This window comes from Primulina huaijiensis, chromosome 1, assembly GCF_012295235.1.
Source record: "Primulina huaijiensis isolate GDHJ02 chromosome 1, ASM1229523v2, whole genome shotgun sequence".
Classification (NCBI taxonomy): Eukaryota; Viridiplantae; Streptophyta; class Magnoliopsida; order Lamiales; family Gesneriaceae; genus Primulina; species Primulina huaijiensis.
The window spans coordinates 552,100-571,666 of record NC_133306.1 but is presented as its reverse complement, the minus strand read 5'-3'; the positions used below and the strand labels follow the sequence as shown (position 1 = coordinate 571,666).

General features: G+C 34.0%; 3 protein-coding genes across 5 annotated transcripts; all 3 read left to right on the top strand.

Annotated features, from left to right (window-relative positions):
* Positions 1 to 1,954: 1,954 nt before the first annotated feature.
* On the top strand, positions 1,955 to 3,360 carry LOC140982805 (transcription factor CYCLOIDEA-like). Its single transcript, XM_073449874.1, has 2 exons — positions 1,955 to 3,234; positions 3,333 to 3,360. The coding sequence occupies exons 1-2, from the start codon at positions 2,234 to 2,236 to the stop codon at positions 3,358 to 3,360; spliced, it is 1,029 nt and encodes a 342-aa protein (XP_073305975.1). The 5' UTR covers positions 1,955 to 2,233.
* Positions 3,361 to 10,587: 7,227 nt separating this feature from the next.
* On the top strand, positions 10,588 to 13,607 carry LOC140973948 (cyclin-B1-2-like). The gene is made up of 4 exons (XM_073437111.1): positions 10,588 to 10,811; positions 10,898 to 10,998; positions 11,512 to 11,609; positions 13,368 to 13,607. The coding sequence occupies exons 1-4, from the start codon at positions 10,692 to 10,694 to the stop codon at positions 13,466 to 13,468; spliced, it is 420 nt and encodes a 139-aa protein (XP_073293212.1). The 5' UTR covers positions 10,588 to 10,691; the 3' UTR covers positions 13,469 to 13,607.
* A 1,436-nt stretch (positions 13,608 to 15,043) lies between these two features.
* On the top strand, positions 15,044 to 19,542 carry LOC140973922 (uncharacterized). Of its 3 annotated transcripts, none has more exons than XM_073437078.1 (7): positions 15,044 to 15,635; positions 15,727 to 15,852; positions 17,304 to 17,662; positions 17,877 to 18,621; positions 18,695 to 18,791; positions 18,879 to 18,933; positions 19,257 to 19,542. In XM_073437078.1, exons 1-7 carry the CDS (start codon positions 15,089 to 15,091, stop codon positions 19,317 to 19,319), a joined length of 1,992 nt encoding a protein of 663 aa, XP_073293179.1. In that variant the 5' UTR covers positions 15,044 to 15,088; the 3' UTR covers positions 19,320 to 19,542. The 3 variants fall into 3 exon arrangements, with proteins under 3 accessions (XP_073293179.1, XP_073293171.1, XP_073293187.1); XM_073437070.1 differs by having other exon boundaries at positions 15,045 to 15,635; positions 15,721 to 15,852; XM_073437086.1 differs by having other exon boundaries at positions 15,050 to 15,635; positions 15,685 to 15,852.
* Positions 19,543 to 19,567: the final 25 nt, after the last annotated feature.

Below are 19,567 nucleotides of genomic sequence, written 5' to 3'. Positions count from 1 at the left end.
GTTAATTATAATATATTTCAAGTTCATCTAATAATGGTATCATTTGAAACTTATTGTACTTTGTATAATTAATATGTAAATAAGTAAAGTATGAATTTAAATTTGATATATTGTGTTTTAAACAATAAAATATAATCGAAATCCATAGATTTTAAATTCATCTCCCCAAATACAAACTTAATTTATTTGGATTTTAAATATATGGGGGCCGGGGTTGCACATATCAGTGCTTCAAATGAATTATATATATAGCCAGTGGCAGAGCCACATGCATGTATAAAGCTTGGGTGACCCAATTTTTTTTAAATTTATATGTAAATTTTGGAATAATATGATATTAGTTCTGGTAGATCAATTTAAAATATTAAAAGATTCTAGAATTTAAAATTTAGTCCCAATCAGAGCCATATTTCTAGCTCCACCACTGTATATAGCATCGGACTAAGCCATGAGCCATCCCTAATACCACATAACCACATATTCTTTTCTTAATATCTTTTATTTTATCCTATCTAGCAATCCCACAAGAACAACCGTGGTTATTTGATTATGTTCTAATAGTGCGTGTGATATAATGTACTTTGCCGCACTTGAAATTTTTACAAATTGATAAATTTTAACCAAAAAACTCGGAAAAGAGAGTTTTTCTATATCTTCACCGCTCATATCGAAAAGAAAAAAAATTCAAGAACACAAAATGAATAAAATTTGATGGAAAAAATCCATTAATGCTTCTCACAACACATGAGATTCAAAAAGAGAGAAATTCAAAGATAAATTTGTAATTATAAGAGTTTATTTTTTAGCTATATATAGAATCCAAATTTATCTCACAGACTTTTGTTTGCTTTTTCTTTTTTCAAAAAATGAAAGGCTTGGGCTAAAAGAAATTCAAGTATTCAATGATAAGTGACTTAAGCTTAACACGAACCCTAAAGCATTTTTATATAAATAAACTGTATATTACGCACCAAGGAAATAAAAATGGCAAGATTGTAGCTCAAAACTAGCCATTAGGATAAAAAATCCAAACCCTTCGAGTTTTAGCTAGTTTACGCTGCAAAATGGTTATTAAATCAATAATCTCACTATATTTCTCCAAATAAAAGCAAAAAAAAAGTTAAATTAATTGTTTACAGTACTTACAGAGAAGGGATAAAATTAAAAGCTGCAGGCTGAACCAGAAGAGATTTGTGGGTTGCTTACTGTCATGCCGGAAATGGAGAGACGAGTGCATATTCTGAGGAACGGTGAACAGGACACGAAGGTAATGGGCCCCCGTTGAAAGAGAAGCCAACGAAGTTGAGTTTGTCCATTGCGTAGGCTTATAGACAAAGGTACGAATTCTTTAGACTCTAAAAATCTGTTTTTGAAACACAGCCTTTTTTCACCATTCATGCAAAGGTCACACCTACAAAGAGACCTCAAGGCTCTTGCTTGGAAAAACCTAAGTCCTGGTTTGTTACACGCCAAATTAACCCTAGCTACCTTTTCTTTCAAGATTTGAAAGTTGGAACTCCAAAAACCATCAAGCCTAATTGGAGCGAACCGTGTATATGTTACTGTATTGGTCTATTTTGTATGCCTAAACGTTAGGTTTTATGATGTTTTATATCATTTTTGAATTTGGTAATTGGTTTTTATAAACAGTGTTTTTCGGTAGTTTTCATTCTGCCAAAGTGGTCGATGCATACTAATGAACGAATCATTATTTAGAGGATGATAATGATATGTTTCTGAAGTGGAGGAACTGTAGCAGAAACAGTGGATTACATATTGAATTGACAATATATTGTACTGGTAAAAGATAGTATAATAAGTTAAACTAGGTTGTTTAATTTCTACAGCCAATTAATGCCAAATGCAGTGTATCTCGGCAATTCTATTCGGCGTTCGAAGAAAAGGTACTGCCCTTTTACTCCTGAAAATTGAATCCCAACTTCCCCAATTCATCATATCTTCGTCCTCCGTTTTTAACCTACACGCTAGCTTCCAGTCTTTCTCAGGCAAAGTCGTTTTCCTTACATAAATAAAGCAATTATAGCAATTGCACATTTTATGTTCCGAACAGCCGCCCTTTTTCCCTCTGGGGAAAACTTCAACCTTGGCCAAAAATGATTGAAATTAATCAAGGATTGAAAGGGGTTTTTAGTCTATGGGTTATCTTGATGCCTAGTTTTATGCAAAGAAACATAACTAGGGTTTACCATTTTTTCAATCTTTAAGTTCTAAAATGTTTAGCAAGAGCACATACCTGCAGCTTCCGCAGGTTTCATCTCCTCTTCAATCTCACACCTCTACTTCCGTCTTCGACCTAAATGGCGCTGAATTCTTGCTTTATCAGCACCACCATGACATTCTCGCGGGACACTTTGTAGGCGCAAATGCTCCGTTTCTTGAAGCTTCTACCTTGTACAACCAAGATGTAATCGGTGTGATAAATGAAGACCCTAATTTTACCATGGCTAACACGTTTCAAGCAAAGCAAACGGTAAAAAAAGATCGGCACAGTAAAATAGTGACATCTCAAGGGCCGAGGGATCGGAGAGTCAGGCTGTCGATAGGCATGGCAAGAAAGTTTTTTGATCTTCAAGAAATGCTAGCGTTTGACAAGCCAAGTAAAACCCTTGAATGGCTGCTTACGAAATCGAAAGCCGCAATCAAGGAGCTGGTGCAGTTGAAGAGAAGTGATGCCTCTACTTGCACTAATAAGAGCATTTCTTCCCCTTCAGAGTTCGAGGTAATAGAGTTGGAAAATGGAAACTACTTAGACGCAGATTCTAATGGGAACTTAGTCCCGACAAATACTTACAGATGTAGAAAAGCAAAAGATCCGCAGCAAGATGTATTGAACCTTGCCAAAGAATCGAGGGCTAAGGCAAGAGCAAGAGCTAGGGAAAGAACGAGAGAAAAACTGTGCATGAAGAAGCTTACTGAATCTAGCAACATGGCTTCTGACTTGAACCCTTCAATCCCAATTCAGGCTAGAAAGAGTCTTTCAGAAGTTTGCAAAGTGCCCCCTTCCAATACTGAGCCTAGCTTCCATTTTCCCTTAGCCAATACAGCTGCTGCAACTGAAGACCTAATTCAAGAATCCCTTGTCATCAGAAGGATGTTGAAGCACAATTCGATGCTCGGGTTTCAGCAAAACATAAATCAAAATTGTGATATTAGCAGCTTAATAGCACAATCAAGCCTATGTGACATTCTTGATCAGCACAGGTTCATCAACAGGTACTTATTTTTTCTTGAACTGTCAATTCTAATTATGATTCATATGAGATGGACAGTGATCTTTGTTTCTCTTTGTCTAAAGCTCTTCAAACATGTAGAGAACCTATGGAGGTTACAACCAATTAAGAAAAGTTTGGAAGCCTACCACAAGTGTAAATTTTTTTGCTACCGTACGCGATTTTCATCAATTATATCATTCAAAGATCAACAGGATGTATATTTTTGCGTGCGTTTGATCGCCTATTTAATCTAATCTACTGTCATATTTTATATGTGAACATGGATTTAAGTCAGAGCTCACATTGAAGTCATTTCAGTTGTGTTTCTCTATATATTTGTCAATTTGATGAAGTGCCTAGCTTGTGCCACAATTACTGAAAATTATTACAAGTATTTAAAGTAGCTAGACTACCAAAGTGTTTAAACATTTAGATGTTTGATAGATGTTTTGGTCTTGATCAGGAAAAAATAATCAAGCAGAACTAATTAATCAGTTACATATAAGGATTAAATTTTAGTCAAACAACTAAAAGAATGCTCTGGGTAACTTTGCACTCTGGCTATCAAATGTAACAATAGAGATGCTTTTCTTGATGTTCAATTGGATCTTTGCACTGGCTATCAATCTCTGAATTATATATCATGCAACATGCTTTTAGTGAAAAACAAAATTTTCCCACAGTGAAACGAGTTTTCTCAGTCGTTGTTTCTCTCTACATATTTATTTACTTGTTCTTTAATGTGAGCGGATAGCTAGGCTAAACCTTGATCAAGTTTGATCAGCATGAATATTTGGGTTCAATCAATGGATATATTCTTTAAAATATATTTTTTATAATAGCAAAAAATGTTATTCTGCATTTTTCACATAGAAAAGGTCTTTTGAGTCTTTGCATTGTCCATCCGTGGATCTAATTTATCGATCTTGCCCAAAAAATCAACTTCTTAATAGCTCAAACAAATCGTTTCGCGTTGAAGTTGAGCCCAATCTTGAATTAATTGACTAACAACTTGATGAAAAATTAGTCAAGATTTTGATTTGAAATAAAGCATAAAAACCAAAAAAGAAAAGAGAATTAACCATATAGTCGACTTAACTAATTTGTGATTAAGTCTTGGAATGATATTTTCAATGGTAAATGTTTTATATAATGGGGATTTTTGGTCCAAAGGTACAAATTAATTATGTCCAGTTTTGGTGGGTGTTTAGCTTGTTTGATATATTTTTTTAACATTTGTAGATTGCTCAAGGCTTTAAAAAATATATAACAATGTCAGAAGCACTACAAGAAAAAAGGCCTACGACAACGGTTTTTTCCCGTTGTTGTAGGCCTTTTAAAACCGTTGTTAGAAGCCATGTGGTTAAAGGGTGTGCTCAAAGACAACGGTGAAAAACCGTTGTCGTAGACGTCTAAAGATGACGGTGAAAAACCGTTGTCGTAGGTATATAAAACCGTTGTTAAAGGTCATGTAGTTAAAGAATTCGCTAAAAGACAACGGTTTTGGAGTGTTGTGGTAGTTACAATTTGCGACGGACATCATCGTTAACCGTCGCTAAAATTAGCGACGGTCGTAATTAAAATGGTCGCTAAAGAGCGACGGTTTTATACACCGTCGCTAAATTTAGCGACGGTATTTTTTAAATTGCGTCTCTAATATTAGCGACGGTATTTTATGCTTTCCGTCGCTATTTTTTTCAGTAAAATAAAAAAAAATTTCACTTTTAATATTTTAATAAATATATTAAAAAACTAACAATGCTAATTATATTCTTGATTTACTGTCGAAAATACTATATTCCTGATTTTAAAAATTTATTAAACTTTAACGAGAAAAACGAAATTAAAATTGTGTAAAGAAGAAAAATTTTAAGTGTTGTGAAGTGGTATGGTAGAAAATGGATGAGGGTGGAGGTATTTATAGACAGTTTGCGACGGTTTTGACTTGAACCGTCGCAGTTAGCGACGGTTATTTTTAACTGTCGTCGATTTAAAATTAGCGACGTTTTTACAAGAACTGTCGCTTTATTTAGCAAAGGTTATAATAAACCGTCGCTAAATATAGCGACGGTTAAATATAAAATGTCGCTAATTATAGATCGGCGACGGTTTACCAAAAGAGTCGCTAAACTTAGCGATGGTTATACAAAAACCGTCGCTAAATTTAGCGACTGTTTTCGTAAATTCGTCGCTATATCTACATCGGCGACAGTTTTACTTAAAACCGTCGCTAATTTTAGCGACGGATATACTTAAACCGTCGCAATATTTATATTAGCGACGGTATAGTATAACTGTCGCTAAGTTTAGCGACAGATTTTACTTAAACCGTCGCAAAATCTAATATTGATAACAAAATTTGTAGAAAAACCAGTTGAGAGACAACGGTTTTTTACAAACCGTTGTCGTAGCTTGCAGAGAAACGTTAATAGACAACAGTTTAAAAACCGTTGTCTTTGATGTGTTGTTAAATACGATTTTCCTTGTAGTGAAGCCTTATTCATTCTCTCTGAAAAAACCAATAATATATATATATATATATATATCTCCATAGTATATAATTAAAATCATGCATGCATGATTTTAAAGATTAATAATAATATAATTCGAATTAAGCTTGTGTTGATATATTATAAAATTAAAAAGAACATCTTGTAATCTTTAAGAACCGGGCATTTAAGACACTATACCAAAGCTCAAACTTATAAGTTCAACCATGGTAGATGCAAAATTAGAAATAAGTAATCAAAAGAGCACTGATTACTAATTTATTGTGGATACATGCAACCTTAATTTAAAGAATAAATTGGGAGTTGCGGATAACATAAGGACACATAACTCAAATTATTATAGAATTCAAATCAAAAGTTAGATGAAACAAAGATATGAAAACATTCAATGTCTTATCATTCATATTAGATTATGTTTTATTTATGGGTGCCAAGCATGTTAAATTCCCTTAACTTGGGAGGCAAGGATTTTCAAGCATGTGATGAGATTTTACCAGTGTAGAGGGATGGCATTTCAAAATAGTACTCGAAATTGAAGAAAATGACCAGATTTTTGAATAATGCAAAAGGGAAACCAAATTTTGTATTGAAAAACTATCAATTTTTTGTTTCCCTTTTAGCTATCCGAGTGCTTGTGTTTTTCCAAGCATGACATAAAAGTGTCATTTATTCTATATATGGATTTCCAAACAGTAAATTAACCATCATCAAGAAGACTTTATATAACAATCAAGAAACCATAGATAATAGATGAATTGATATATTGAAGCATGCTCACGCCTTCTTTTACTTACCCGTCGCTGTGAAAAATAACCCCTTCATTTGATGTGTATAACTGTACTTTCACTGCACGCTCGCTGCAAATTAAGGATAAAAAGTATGATAATTAATTTTCCCATTTCGTAGATATATGTACTAATTTACTGCTAACTAGCAACAGTAACAGTGATTTTACCTGAGAAACTCAACAGAAGAAAACCTCAAAACTCTCTTACTTTGGACTAGAGCGCCCACAATGATCGATGTGAAGAGAGACGGAGTATGCTGAAACGGGGAGGTAGAGCTTGCATTAAATTCTTCAACGACACTCTTCATTTATATCTATGGTTCTTGATACACCATAAATTTTTATTTTACATATTTTTAAAAAATCCATTTATTTTTTTTAAAATATAATCTATAAATTTTTATTTAACATAAAATTCTTTGATTTCCAATACATAAAAAAATTAATTAAGAAGCTCACATCGAATTATATATATATAACTTAGTATTATTACGCTGCGTTTGGTACGATTTTTATTTAACCAGCCCAATCTTTCCTATGAGTGATTAGGTGGTATTATGTGTGATAAAATAATATCTCCTTCCTCCGTAGGATTATTAATCCCTCCTCTATCCTTACTCTCTTTCCAATTTTACCCTTCTTCCTTCACCGCTATTGAACCACCTTGGCTGCCGGACCGCCGTCGCCTGACCTCCGCCACCGTCGCCATTGCCGGACCGCCGCCGTCGTCGGACATACGCCGGAACGCACCGCCGGACCTTCGCCGGAACGCCATCGCCACCGCCGGACCGCCGACTTACCGCCGTCGCCGCCACGTCGGCTGCCGGATACGTCGCCGGACTGCCGGACCGTCGCCGCCGGAGTGGAAGAAGAAAAAAAGAGGAAGGGCAATTTTGTCCTTTCATCAAAAATTTCAAAATTATCTTACACTTAAAAATCTTACCAAACATACTACCATATATTACATATCTACGACAATCATTTTCTTTATCATTTACATACTAATCATTAGTTTATTTTATCCTGCAACTAAACACAGCCTTAATGATTGCGAGAATTATATTAGATTGTGGGCATGGAGCCTTGTGTCGAAGTTTGACCAGAGATTTGTTCATGATGAAGTTGTGGAATAAGTATGGCCGTACGTAAATTGTACTTTGCTAGCCTCATAATTCTGAGGAAGTGAGAAATATATATATTAACAGTGCGTGAAATCTGGGAGATATATGGAGAGTTGGTTGGTGAAAAGATATTCTAGCTGTTATATATTGCATTTTTCTTCTCTTTTTTCCACTTTCAAACATCTAATATCTATATTTTCACATCAATAAAAATCTAAATTGTATTTTTATTTTTGTATATATTCTTGATATTTTTTTAAATTTTCGATATTGTCCAATGATGATTGGTCTTCTGCCTTTCATATTTCCAATAATTTCAAACCTGACTCACCGATAATGATATGATCACCATTCTTCATAGTATTTATTGTTTAACTTTAATGTTGTCTTGTATTTATTTTGAACTGAATATTATCTTATATTTATTGTGATGCATGTATCTTTTCTCTTAAATGCATATGATCATGCAATAATCGAATACTGGCAAATCAAACGATTGAATGAGAGTTTAATGGTTATTATACTTATTATTAAATTATTTTAGTGATCATTATTATTATATTGATATTTTAGTTTGATTTAAAAAAAGGCTTATTATTTCCTACAAAATATATACACCGTTGAATTACAAACCAAGGTAATATTTTTGTAAAAATCAATTTTGAAAAGAGTAAAACAAAAAATTATCAATTAAAAAATTAGAAATAATTAGAATTTAAGTGATAAAAAAAGATAGAGTATTATTATTTTTTCATAGGTTTTGAGCTCTCAAAATTTTTTATTGTTATTAATTAAGTTCGTTGAATTATGTGTTTTTTCTTCTTTCAAAAATTTCACATGTAGAAACTATATGGTTTGCTTTCGATATATAGTTACAGTCGTTCTTATCTTTCACATCATTTGGAGGATAATGTAATGATTCAGATGAGGAAAATATATGATTTTAAAATTAGATGATAACACATTATTTGACGATTTTTGTAAATGAATGGATGTATTTACTAAAATAAGGTCATATTCAAATTCAAATATGCGAATTTTCATTTCATGTGTGTTTTTTGATAATCATATTAAGCTAAGAAATCAATTTAAATTCATTAACTCGGTTTAATTCTTTGCTAAAAACACATTGTCAGACAAAAATTTTTAAACAAACGTTGTCCATAACAAAATAGTATTCAAAACAAGGTAATATTACGCTAAATATATTTACATAATGATGATAAAAATTCGAGTAAATTGGGAAAATGGATCTAGTCAACCATTTTCAAAAAAAATATGACATCCCCAAATGTATTTGAAATATATTATAAGAGGTCATTTTTTTAAAAAAATTATTAACCAGGGTTATATAAAAAATTTACTCCTAATAAATTCTTCTTTTGCATTACATTAAATGATGTATTTCAAAAATATTAACCTATATTGAATACATGAAAATATAGTTTGAAAACATTTGATGTCAACAATGAATTGATAGTACTGTTTTGTTTTCATGCATCAAATACTTTTGAAAACATAGAAATAATACATTACATAGAACAACAATTATACGATCAAATACAAAATTTTGATCAAGTTTGATATTAGGAAGATGTAATTGGGAGTATCAAGAACAATTGTTTGGAGTCAAATAGTAATTAATTAAGAAAAATCAATTATAGCATAATAGTATATATATTATTGATAAGTAATTGATTTAAATTTTAGAATACCATATTTTTGTCTATTAAAGCTAAATTATTATTCAATAATACTTCAATGAGTAACAAATAAAATAAATTTAATAATTGGCTTGATATGAGAATCAAATGAATTTGGTATGAAAATGAAATTACTTTGTGCATATTAATTAAGTGGAAAATATTTAAGAGTAGGTCTTTTGTGAGACGGTCTCACGAATCTTTATCTGTGAGACGGGTCAACCCTATCTATATTCACAATAAAAAGTAATATTCTTAGCATAAAAAGTAATACTTTTTCATCGATGACCCAAATAAGATATCCGTCTCACAAAATACAACCCGTGAAACCGTTTCACACAAGTTTTTGTCAATATTTAAATGTTAATGATTTAAACTTAAAAAAATTGTTGTGAATATTGACACTAAAAAATTCTCGGACATGAAGACCGATTTCTAATTGAAAATATGCTTTAAGAATTTTCCTTTGGAGTTGTCTTGTATGTCATTATCTATTTGATGTGGAGATTGACAACAAAAAGTCTCTGACAAAAAAGGTTGAAATACCTAATAAACAAAAAGAAAGATACAAAATTTTCACAAGTTATAAAAATAAAAATTTAAAAAATATTGGAATATGTATTCATTGACATAATTAGCTATATTTGTCTCAACATATATGTGTTTCAAAATATTCAACACGAACATTATCTTTAATTCAATCGGATACCTTATAAACATGTATATGTTTCAAAATCTTCGGCATAAACATCATTTTTAATTCAATTGGATACTTAAATATTGATAAAAAAAATAAATAAATAAAGTGTTCTCATGTGAAAAACATGTGTTTCTTACTAGTAACATTAAACAAACAAAAAAAATAAAATAAAAATAAATTTCACTCAACTTCAAGCATAAATTCAACCAAACCCTGAATTATCTGACAATTATAAATTATTTATATATTTATTTCATAGGTGTACTCTACATTTTCTTCTAACCATGCATACTCGTTTTAGGGGATTTCAGATAATTTCATCTTTCGTAGGCATTTGCCGCGCTATAATATATTTTATGTATCTACAACTTTATGGACAGAGTTAGCAGGGATAAAAATTTAACGAATTTTGGATTTGATTTGTTAATGAATATTGGGCCGAGAACATTATTTGGACTTGAAGCTCGACCCAAAATCAACTTTAAAGCCCAGTCCATGTTTGACTTTGCATTTGTTATTTTCTTGTGGGAAAAGATTTCTAGGGGGTGGGTGGGTTGTTTATCGCACATAACCTCTCCTTTCGCCATTTCTCTAATTCTTTTGCAGCAGAACGAAGTGACAAAGGGAAAGTTGTCAAATGGATTCGGCGAACTTCTCACCATTCGAAGGCCGAAGAGACGATCCACTACGCTATGGAATCCATGGTGTGAAGAGCGATATTATTGAGCCTCACCCTCTCGAATCTGCCTATCGATCTGTAAATTTTTTATGCACTTTTCACTCTCTGCATTTATTGTTACTTTTTTTTTATTGTTATGTTTTTGTTTTGGCGTTGATGAGTAGGCGAAGTTGAAGCAAGAAGACATGAAAAAGAGAATTTTATGTGATACTTACGGTGCTGCATTTCCAATGAAGAGGGAACTCGATCGCCAAATTCTATCCAAGTTCGTGCTTCCTTGGCTCTTAGTGTTTTTTCGACTCTTTTCCTCTTGATTTATTTTCTACCTTTCGTGAATTGCGGAAATTGAATGGAAGCTTGTTTTTAAAGAAAGTTATTTGCTTGAGCTTTGTATTACACCCTTTTAATCGGTCGTTAGACTTGAGATCTTGTGGTGATTAGGCATCTGATTCTTAAAAAGCAGGAGTCAGGGATGAGTTGGGCTTCATATTTTTAGTGTATAATATATTAGATTGTTAGTGATATACTCTTCAGGAGTTATGTTTTGTCTATAATGTTAATGTTTGTTCTTTTTTTTTTGAACAAATGTTAAAGTTTGTACATGGGATAATTTGTTGGGTGTCATCTTTCTGAACCTTTATATAATTCATTTTACTTTTAATCTTGTCTATTAGGAAGGCGTGCTGTTTGATAACTGGTAGTAATGAAAAATTGTGCACATTTTTCCCTGGACTAAATTCTCAGCTAGTCAGCTATATAATTGCTTTATCAATTCCAGATTTCAAAGGCCTCCTGGAGCTATACCATCTTCCTTTTTGGGTTTAGAGGTCATTGACGGAACTTTGGAAGGTTTTGGTTTTGAAGACTACCTCAATGGTATTGCAGTACTGTTGAAATGCAAAATGCTATTGCTTGATTTATTTCTAGTCTCATTTTATTTGCTCTTAATTCAAATTAGTGGATATAATGTTACTCGCTGGTGTGGCTATTTGCTGTCTAAATAGTGTGATGTGATAATCAATGTTCATTTCTTGAATGTTAAATGGCATGTTTTCACCAAAATTGAGGGAATGTTCTGAAACCATAGTTGTCAATAGCCTCCGTAGCCCTCGCTATAGCGAATAGCGTGGCGAAGCGACACCACATCGCTACCGACCGCTACGCGCCATGGACTTTGCAATAGCGCTCGCTATCCTCGCTATTGGCACTACAGCGACAATCGCGATAGCTGAAATAGCGGCGCTATTGCAAAGCGAAGCTACATGCTTATTTTCTGTCCTTTTTTACCTCTAATTTTGGTTTTTTTGGCACGTACTTAGTTAGGTTTTTGCTGGAAATTATATTTTTATGCATTTCTTGCTTTATTTTTGTGTCTTCTATGATATTTCATCGAAAAAACTTAAAATAATTTCAGGTTTTAGTATACAATTAAAGTTGATGGAATATTATGCTAAAAATTAAGGTTTTTGAATTGATGTTACTATATGCTATATATTATATATTTATATACTTGTGATGCTTTACTTTCAAATAACTCTCGCTACGCTATTCGCTATGCGCTATAGCCACGGGCAACCTTTGCGCTACGGGATGCTATGCGCGATTGACAATTATGTCTGAAACTTGTACTAATTATGGCCAATAATGAAAAGGTCTTTTCCATTATTTGATACTGTTGTTCGAGTGATATAAATTCTGTTTGGCTGAATCTTGATTAAGATTTAAGGAGGTTTGTTGTTGAGGTGAGGCTAATTCACTCTGTTAAAAATAAAGAATGCTTGTGTTGGATTAAATATTTATCTAATCAATCATTAGTCAGGACAGGATTTTTCTGCAATTTATCTAACTTTAAACTTTATTAGATTAGGTTATATTAATTATTTTAGGGATCTCAGTAGCTTAGGGCTCATTTATATTTATCATGTATCAGCTCTTTATTCATTGAATATAATCAGAGTAATTCTTCCACTCTCTTCGTCCTTATTAAGCGGCAGCTTGTTGTTGTTTAAATGGATTATAAGTTTGTGAAATATCTTGTTATGATTATTTAGTGTTGCCTGAAATAATATTTTCATCTTCAATAATTTAAATCGAACATGGGGGTGAGCAAGTTTTCTTTGAACAATTCATGAACTTTTCTCACTAGTAGTTTAGTAGTTCTTCTGGGTGAAGGGAGGAGGAAGTGGTCCGATAATCGCCAATGTCTGAATTATATTGTGGTATGAAGAATTCTGGACTTTGATGCCTTTGGACTGGGACTAGGGCCTAGGCAGATGGATTTGGTGGTGTATCATAACACTGAAGGATTGGCAGTCTGGGAAATACTATGAATTTCATTCAGAAGGATTGTATTCATAGGAATAAGCTATAAGGACGGTCGTGTATCATATTTGTGGTGGGAAATTAATCAGTGCTGATTTCCATTTATATCAAATTTCAATCAAAGCCTTTTGCTAATTTTATTTCTGTCATGGTAGGGTGTGTAAATGAGAATATCTGGACTCTAAAACACGTTACATATGATAATCATCTTGTGTTCTATTTGAACTCCTGCTATTTATTGTTAGAATTTGTGATTTACATGGTTAATTTTCTTGGGCTTTCTTGAACCGTAGTCCTTTTCTTTGCTTTCAGATCCAAAGGATTCTGAGTCATTCCGCACTGCTGATATGCATCATGGAATGGAAGTGCGACTTGGGCTGTCAAAAGGACCACCATTCCCCAGTTTCATGTGAGTCATAGAGAATAATATCTGGGAACAAATATTTAGGCGTCCATTCACGTACTGTCTAAGTTACATTTAATATGCAACGGATATGATCTGTAACCATGCTGCCCTGTTTCTGGTGAAACGGAATGTGATTTCTTGGACTATATCGCTACTCTTGTATTCCCCTTGATGATTTGAATGCCAATGCCAATGCCAATGCCAATGCCAATGCCAAAGTTGAGTTTTAGTACTTGTTTTCTATTTCCTTTTTCAAATTTACACTTCCGTACCTACCTTACACCAAAGCACTTGGTTTGAAAAATCAGCAATCCAGCTATCGGGCTGTATGGTTGGGTAGCGAGCTTAATACCACAATTGAGCTTGTCAAGCTGCCTTGCCCGAATATTGATTTGCCAAAAAACGCAGCCATCAAATTCATCACTGGTTTGTTTCTCTGGAAATGAACGTGAAAAGGTGGATAAGAAAGATCTTGCGAGGGAGGTCACCTTCAAGATTTTGGGTCAGAAATTCTTTACACGTCTTTTTTAATAATAATAATAATAATAATAATAATAATAATAATAATAATAATAATAAATTGAGGACTTTACTTATAGGCCATCGAAGAAAATTCGTTATGATTAAATTTTGCGGGATTAGCTTATCTTTATTCTTTTCGTGCCCGGTTGAGGCGGTCTTATGTATTGCAATTAGCAATATATGTCAAACAACTGCATGCATAATTTTGAGATGTGATTCATCTGATGCTTCAATCAGGATATCAAATCGCAAGTCTCAACTCTTAACCACAAACATGAGATTGATACCTTAATGTCAAAAAAATCTTAGAAGTTAATTAGCATATGTCTTGTGTCTCGAATTCCCGCAAATAAGATTGATTCATACATTTTTCCAAATGAAAAGAATAAAATAACAAGCCATGAAGGGGTGATGATAAACAAATTTAATTTAATTTAATAATATTTTTAAAGGGTATTAGTGATTAGAGCTTTAAAATATTTAGTCAAAAGAAAGGTTTCCGTGCTAAATGTGACTTTTGCAGGTATATTGCCAAACACCCAAGTTTTTATCTTAAAATTTTACAAAAAAATATCTTTAATATCAATTTTGTGATATAAATGTTCAATTTGATATAACTTATAAAAAATTATTATTTTTTATGTAAAGAGTAATTTTTTTTCATATAGATCAATATAGATTCAATCGATCAATTTCATGAAATATAAACTCGTGAACTACTCATGTTTTATGTGATCTGTCAAAATTTTCATAGGTTATTAATATTTCACTTATAAAATTCGTAGGTCATTTAGTTTTATCTTATTATAATTTGTATGTAAAAAATAATTTTTTTCATATAGATCAATATAGATTGAATCGATCAATTTCACGAATATAAACTCGTGAACTACTCATGTTTTATGTAATCTGTCAAAATTTTCATAGGTTTATTAATATTTCACTTATAAAATTCGAATGGCCATTTAGTTTTCTCTTATTATAATTTGTTTTTCCATAAAAAAATATGGATAACAAGCTGCAATCCCCACCGTCAATTTTTCGGTTTCCCAATGTTTAAACCCAAGATTCTTTTCATCCCATTTCCAAAAAGAAAGAAGATTCCATGCCAGACAAACATACAACCGAGAACCACCAAATAAGAAAAACAATATCATCAGCCCCAATTCTCCAAACCCCAGCAATGGACCAGCGCCGTGTTCCTCGCACAGTCAGCGACCCGAAATTCCGGCAAGTCGGGTTCTTCGCCCCCGGAGCTCCACCCGATCGGTCTCAATCGGCTCCACCCGACCCCACATCATCGTCGCCTCCTGTCTCCAACATTTCACCTCCCGGAAACTCCTTGTACCCCGTCATGATCCCGCCGCCTCGCAACTTACCCAGTGATCTCTCTCGCCATTCTCCTCACGGGCCACCGTTATCCCTTCTCCATGCCTCCCGCGCTGCGGATTCTTCGATTCCAGCTGGAAGCTACAACCCCTCTGAGTTTATATCTCCTACGGCGGTTACAGATTTCTCTGAGGACCATATATCCCCTAATTCGGGAGTCAGGGGTAGTTCTGGTAAATTTGCCACTTCTTTGCCTGCTGGTGGGTTCGAAATGGCGGCTGTTAAGCAGAATAGTGTAGTGAATTCGCATCATGATGTCACAGGTTTTTTTTCTTTCTGGTTTTTTTTACCCTAGTTCGACTGGATTTCTAGATTGTCTTTATGATACGGTTTTTATTGAGAAAATAGATGTAGGGGCAAATGTTGAAACGCGGAAAGAGCAGAGGCCTGCAGGTGGAAAGCCATTGAAGGAGAAGACCTCCAAGGCTGAAAGACGGGCAACTCAAGAGGCTCAAAGAGCGGCAAAGGTTTCTGCTAGAGGTTAATAGTTTATGTTTGTTGTTGGGAGATTTATGTTATTGAGTTAATAATTACTTGGGTTGGTTTCGAACTGATGGTGGATGTGCCCCTCCAATGGCGGAGCGGCGAGCCAGGATATAAAATTTGAGCTAGAATTTTTTTTACAAAAACCAAAATAATACATAGCAAATGATAAGATACTTGTTTGTAGCCTCAAAAAGCTGTGAAGGAAAGCGAGATGGGAAAAAAATTGTGACTTTTGTTAGAACAGTAATCATCGAAACCTATGAAAACCAAATATATAATCCAAAGTGTCAAACAGTGAAACCAACCGATAAAGAGCAACAACATTCAAGAAAACACACTCAATACCGTATTATGAATTAATACCCGCATTTACTGTTCTAATAAATCCAAGAAAATACGTACTTTAGGAGATGGATAGCCTCAAGTCGGACTTTAACTGACGCTCACCTTCCGCATTGATCCTCAGGGAGGTGTTTATGACTTCTGAGAAACTTGTTGATACTTACAAAAAGAACCATTAACAAAATTGGGGAAGAGAGACGAAATTAGGATTTTTTTTTATTTTGTTCAATCTGGGATGATAGACTCAGTTAGGAAAGAGAGACAAAGTCTAGGCTCCTTTATTTTTTAGAAACTAGAAATTGGGTCACCCGGGCTAATCTCAAATTGACCCAAAACTAATTCATAAAAAATAAAAAATAAAAAATGGGCCCTTAATTAGGCTCCGCCCTTGTGCCCCTCAATGTAGCAGCATTGACCGTTAATAGTGTCATAGTGTCTGTTTGTCTCATATTGATTTCAGCATTGACCGTTAATAGTGTCATAGTGTCTGTTTGTCTCATATTGATTTCAAGTGACCCAACTGTGTTTTGGCCTTGTTTAATTCTTCTTTGGAACGATTAAAGCTAAGATATTGCTTGTGGTGACCATTGAGGAGATGAGTCTTTGTATTTTGAGGATGATCACTATTTTATCATTCCAGGATGTTCTGGTAGATGAATCTCATTTCTCAACTTGTTGTAAAGCTTAGGTGCTTTGAAGATTCGAATTGTTTGACTGGTAGTTCTTTATCTATGGTTAAACAATGAACGATCTATTTATCTCTTTCTGAACCAATATGGGGCTCTTACTCGGTCAAATGGCTTAAGCCTGGGATTCATTTTAGTTCAATTTCTTGTGTCATCCATGCATGTGTTAAGTTGAAGAACCCTTCAGTTTATTAGTTTTGCTCTAAATCTACTGGATTTTTTTGAATTCCTCGCCACTGTAAGCTGAAAAATTCAACTTATTACCCCGATTCACCTGTTTGTCTTCCTTTTTTCCCATTTGATGGATAGTAACCTGTGTCAACTATATCAGCTATTGCTGTGCACAACTTTGTTTTTGCTTTTCAAAAATTGTTTCTGGAACACCTTTTCATTTTTTTTAATGTTATATCTTTCCAGGTGAGGGAAACAATGCTTCTGTTGCATCTGGGGCCAATTCTGCAAATGCTAATACTGGTAAGGCTCTAAAGGTGGTTCCACAAAGGACAGACAGCTCTCCTGTTGCCGCTTCTGAGAAGAAAAGCGCTGAACGCCAAGCAGATAAAGATAGAAAGAAAGATGTCCCTCATCCTAGGATGCAGTTTGATGATAAAAATAGAGTTGAGAAGGCAAAGAAACGATCGGTGGTAAAACAAATTGAAGCAAAAAACAGGGTTGAACTCTTTAGGCATTTACCACAGTATGAACATGGAACACGGCTTCTTGACCTCGAGTCAAAGTTCTTTCAACTTGATACCGTTCATCCTGCAGTTTACAAGGTAGCTAAGGCTCATATATTTTCTTTTAAGCTTGGCATTGGAGGAAGTACCTTGGCTATTAAGAGAATGAATAATTTCATACAAAGTTCTTGGTCATAGTAATCTTTGGTAGGGATTGTCAAGTGTAAATACTTTCCTCAATTTATCAGAAATAGTAAAGTAATTAGTCCCATCCTTGTTGCAGTTTATCCTATCCTGACTTTACACTTGTCAGGTTGGTCTAAGACATCTAAATGGTGATATTTCTGGTGGCAATACTCGCTGTGTTACTATGCTCCAAGCATTTCAAGAGGCTATTAAAGACTACTACACACCACCAGAGAAAGCCCTGATCAGGGACTTGACTACAAAAATTAATGGTTACATCTCTTTTCTGATTGAATGCGGACCCCTTTCAATCAGCATGGGGAATGCTATTAGATTTCTCAAAACTCAAATTGCCAAATTACCTTTGAGCCTCTCTGAGTCTGAGGCAAAAGCAAGTCTTATCTCAGATATTGAACATTTTGTTACTGAAAAGATATTTCTAGCAGATAAGGTAATTGTAAATTACGCCGTTACCAAAATTAGGGATGGTGATGTTCTTCTCACATATGCTTCATCATCTGTTGTTGAGATGGTGTTGTCACATGCTCACGAACTTGGTAAACAGTTCCGAGTTGTGGTAGTCGATTCACGTCCAAAGCTTGAAGGACAAAAGTTGCTTCGTAGGCTCGTGGCAAAGGGTATTCACTGTACATACACTCATATAAATGCTGTTTCTTATCTCATGCATGAGGTGACTAGAGTATTTTTGGGTGCTTCATCGATATTGTCTAATGGGACGGTTTATTCGAGGGTTGGCACCGCATGTGTTGCTATGGTTGCTCATCAGTTCCGCATCCCAGTCCTGATATGTTGTGAAGCATACAAATTTCACGAAAGGGTTCAACTTGATTCAATTTGCTTCAATGAACTTGGTACGGAAATAGCTTTTCTTTTATACAGCTCGCTACTTACATTTCCTGCCAACACCATGACATGCTATTACAGGTGATCCTGATGCTATCTCAAGAGTTGCTGGCAGACAGGAAATCAGTTCTTTAGATGGTTGGGCCAGGAGTGAGAATCTACAAATGCTGAATCTGATGTAAGCTTGGTTTTGTTCTATACACGATTTCATATTGTAATGCTATTCCTTATTGTACTGGTTTACCTTCTCATTTCATTGTTCCAGTTATGATGCAACACCTTCTGATTATGTTTCAATGATCATAACAGACTATGGCATGGTAAGTTGTTTTGTGCATCCCTTTATATGAAGCCAACTGCGGTGAAAAAAGAAATGCATTTATGTTTCAATAATCATTTGGTAAATATTGAATTCGTTGGAACAAAGAAATGCATTTATGTTTCAATAATCATTTGGTAAATATTTAGATTTTTTTTAAACGGAATTTTCCCTTTGATTATGGGAAAAAAATGAATTCTCTCCCCTGTCTGTCTTGGTGTTGTAGCTTAGCTGCTTCATTTAGTTTTCCTGTTTGTTCCTGTTTTTCCCTTTTCTAAGTAAATGATTTATTTTTTGTGTGAACAAATGATAATGTTTGGTTAGATACCACCGACAAGTGTGCCCGTAGTCGTTCGAGAATATCAAAGAGAACACTTGTGGACATAAAGATGTATGCTGCAGATCCCGGTTTATTTTGGATCCCATTTTTGGAATAATAAGGATTTATGTCATGACAAGAACAGATTTCCGATTTTAATTTTTCACCTGATTCTGTGAAGAGTGCGAATGTTCCGCCTCTCCGGGCAGATTTTGGATGGAATTGTATCATGTTGTATTGAGCTTTTGTAACCCTATAATGAATTTTGGTATTCTAACAATCTTTCATTTACATTACCAATCAATAATTTTTAGAA